The 3473-nt window shown below is 43.0% G+C and overlaps 1 protein-coding gene across 1 annotated transcript; it reads right to left on the bottom strand.

Moving 5' to 3' along the window:
- Positions 1-490: 490 nt before the first annotated feature.
- On the bottom strand, positions 491-2919 carry LOC108042276. The gene has a single exon (XM_044459403.1). It carries the CDS (start codon positions 2802-2804, stop codon positions 513-515), a length of 2292 nt encoding a protein of 763 aa, XP_044315338.1. The 5' UTR covers positions 2805-2919; the 3' UTR covers positions 491-512.
- Between the last annotated feature and the right edge of the window lie 554 nt (positions 2920-3473).

Below are 3473 nucleotides of genomic sequence, written 5' to 3'. Positions count from 1 at the left end.
CAGATTCATCCAAGCCTCGGATTGCCTTGGGATTTTGTGTTTTTGTGCTTGAGTTTGCCGCTCAGGATTTGTTTGCTGAGTGGCATAATGTGTATTGTATAATAAGTGTATTGTACTTGCAGAATTATGGCTCAGTGGTAAAATTGCCTGGGCTCATGTTATTCCTTCAATTTTTTTGATAATATATATTAAGGATGACTCGGCTGGCCTAAAAGGTTTATAGTTACTAAAAAAACAGAAAAGGCTTTATTTTATAATGTTGAAAATAACTTATATTTAAAGGCCTCTTTACACATTTGATTTCTTATTTAAGATTTTGTCTTTCCGATTTTTTGATTTCAGACCTGATCTTAAATTTTAAAATCTCAAATAAGAATTCATAATGTGTAAAAAGGCCTTAACTAATTCAGAAATTCTGAATTTCTTGACGCATAAAAAATATTACAATAATTACTGTCAATGTAAAAAAAAAACCAGCTAAAACTAAAAACAAAAATAGACTCCGATCCAATTCATGCCAGAATGCAATCACACATCTGCTGGCAGACGCGCCTGCGCAGATTTTCGACGCAGTGAAGTGGTTTGGAGTAGTCCTGGTTATCCTTGGCGCCGGAGAGGAGCTTCTGCAGCTCCTGCACGGCTCCAAGGCAGTCACAGTACTCGGCGAGTCGGGGATTGCGGCACAGGAAGTTGTCGCAGCAGATGGGATCGCATTTGTGCCTGGGTGCCCGGTACTCTTCCTCCCGACATCGATTCCGTATGTATTCGCGGTGGCACATTTGACGATAGTAGGCGCGGAGCTGGCGCCTCTGATCCGCCCGCCTCATATCCCGCATGAAGGGAGCCTCCGGATCCTTGCGATCCAGGAAGTGGCAGATCTCACACTGGCAACCCGGCGGTGGACAAGGCTTGCAGGACTTCCTGTCCTTATTACTCTTTTCCGTTTGCTTGCATTTGGGTGGAACTTTCAATACATCTTTGGGTTCTTCGGGCTTGTACTTTTCAAAGTCTTCTGTGGATCCTATATTGGTGGGTATTTGGGGATCGTTGCCGCAAGGATCGTTGCCCCAAGGAAAATCTGGTTTCATACTAGGACTTCCTTTGTCGGATTCCCTTGGCACTTCCGGTGTTTCATTTTTCTTTTTATCCGATCCTTCTCCTTTGTCTTTATCGATATCTTCATATATATCCTTGTATATATTTTGGTCTTTATCTTTACCTTTATCTTTGCCTTTATCTTTGCCTTTATTTTTGCCTTTATCTTTGCCTTTATCTTTGCCCTTACCTTTGCCTTTATCTTTGCCTTTATCTTTGCCTATATCTTTGTCTTTATGTTTACCTTTATCCTTGCTTTCATCTTTGCCTTTATCTTTGCCTTTACCTTTGCCTTTACCTTTGCCTTTATTTTTACCTTTGGGTTTTGGTTTATCTTTATCTTTGTCTTCATCTTCATTTGTATCCGTTCCCTTATATGAATCCTCATCAATATCTTTATTTTTATCTTTAGTTTTATCCTTATCTTTATTTTTATCTTTAGTTTTATTCTTATCTTTATTTTTATCTTTAGTTTTATCCGTATATTTATTTTTATCTTTAGTTTGATCCGTATCTTTATTTTGATCTTTAGTTGTATCCTTATCTTTATCTTTGTCTTTCGTTTTATCTTTATTCTTATCTCTTTCTTTGTCTACCCCTCCGTCTTTATTCTTGTCATCTCCTTTATCCTTGTCATCGCCGGTACCATCGGCTCCTTCGCCTCCCTCGCCACTTCCTCTATCTTCCTTTCCATTTCCGGTTCCGGTCTTATCTACTCCAGTTGGTTTACCTTTATTAGGGTAAGGTCTTCCGGGTCTGTGACCATCACCAAAACCTCCATGTCCATCGCCACCTCCTTGGGCTTCATTTTCTTTCGGTTTCTTGGGCTTGCAGCATTCATTATAGGTCCTGCAAAGTGGATCTGGCAAAGGCTTTGGCTCGAAGCACTTCAGAAACCTCTCGTACAACTCATTGTAGTCCTTGGGCTCTGGGCTCTGCTGCTCCTTCTGTCCCTGGAGCCACTCCCGGAATTCCTTGTTATAGGGACGGGGATCCATCTTGTACTTAGCCCACTCGTACTGAGTGCACGCATTTCCAGCTTGGCCACAATCCATGGGACAGTACCAGTGACGGCGTCGCAACCCATGTGGTTCCTTTTTCGGTTTGGGATCCATCTCTCCCTCCAGCTGTCGATTAACTCCAAGGGGATCATGGGGATCGGGTGGATCATTGCAATATATAGACTCATAAGCTTTTCGGGGATCCAGCTGTAGTTTCACATTGGGCATTAGCTCCATCTCCGTTTGCAGTGCCTGGCGGTTGAGGATGAAGGGTTTACAAATCTCAGGATTCATGATATTTCCCGCTGGCGTTATCCTGGGAGATGGAGGGGGTTCCTTTTTGGGGCGACGCAGCTGGGTGACGCCACTGCTGACCTTGGCCAGGCAGTCCGAAAGCACCTGGTTGAAAGCCACCGACTCGGGCTGCTGGCTGGGCGAGCCGACGCCATAGAAGCCCAACGTGTCCTTGTGAGGACTCTGCTGCCAAGCGAGCAGCACGTCGTCCTTGACCATGTCGAAGGGTCGCCCACGGCCCTCAGCCCCGAGAGAGTTGGTCTCGTCCTTGTTGGTGTGGCAATGTGACTCCTCCATTGGGATCCAGGCATCCTGAATGTTGCCCCGCCACATTTCCTTGCAGGGCACAAAAAGGGAGTTGTTAATGGTTGGTGGAGGGTCAATCTCCTGGCAAGCGGATCGGCGCCGCCTCATTTCCTGTTTGATAGAAAAGTACCACTCTTAATTTTCTTTCACTATTCAATTTTGTATTTCTGTTTTACTTCTGTGTGCCAAAGGGCCCGAGTTCCGGGGATATGAGAGCTGGAGCTAAGACTCAGCGATGATCCCAGTCCCAGCCCTTCTGTCCATCTCTACAATGATTTTTGGATGCATTAAATATGTAGTGAACATTTGAGGAACAAAAATATTTTTCATTTCGCAAGCGTTTTTATAAATGTGAGTTGACATACGGCTTAAAACCACAAAAAAATACAACAAATTAGAGATCATACATAATAGGGCTAAATTTTTTTTGTACAATTTTTAACAAAATTTTCTCACTTTTGGCATTGCCAGTAAAATTTTTAAAACAGAATTTCCTTTTGTTTATATTTTAGGAAGCCAAGTAATGCTTTTAAAGTATGATTGCCACCTCGACTTTGTGAAAATCCAGTCACTGAAACCTAGTCTCTGGCAGTTTTAAAATGTGTTTAGCCAGAGGATGCACTGCTTTTGCATCCATGAGCTTCAATTAAAGTTTGCACACTTTAAATTGCTGTCCCAGATTCAGGCCATAATGTTCCCCCAATCGAGCCATGTTTAGCCATACAATTTCCTGCCCATTGCCACATAAATTCGCACACGAAAGAGCCTGACAAGCCT

Source organism: Drosophila rhopaloa, unplaced genomic scaffold, assembly GCF_018152115.1.
Source record: "Drosophila rhopaloa isolate 14029-0021.01 unplaced genomic scaffold, ASM1815211v1 contig_2, whole genome shotgun sequence".
In the NCBI taxonomy this organism is placed as follows: Eukaryota; Metazoa; Arthropoda; class Insecta; order Diptera; family Drosophilidae; genus Drosophila; species Drosophila rhopaloa.
The sequence above is the reverse complement of the archived record's forward strand: the minus strand, read 5'-3'. Positions and strand labels throughout refer to the sequence as shown.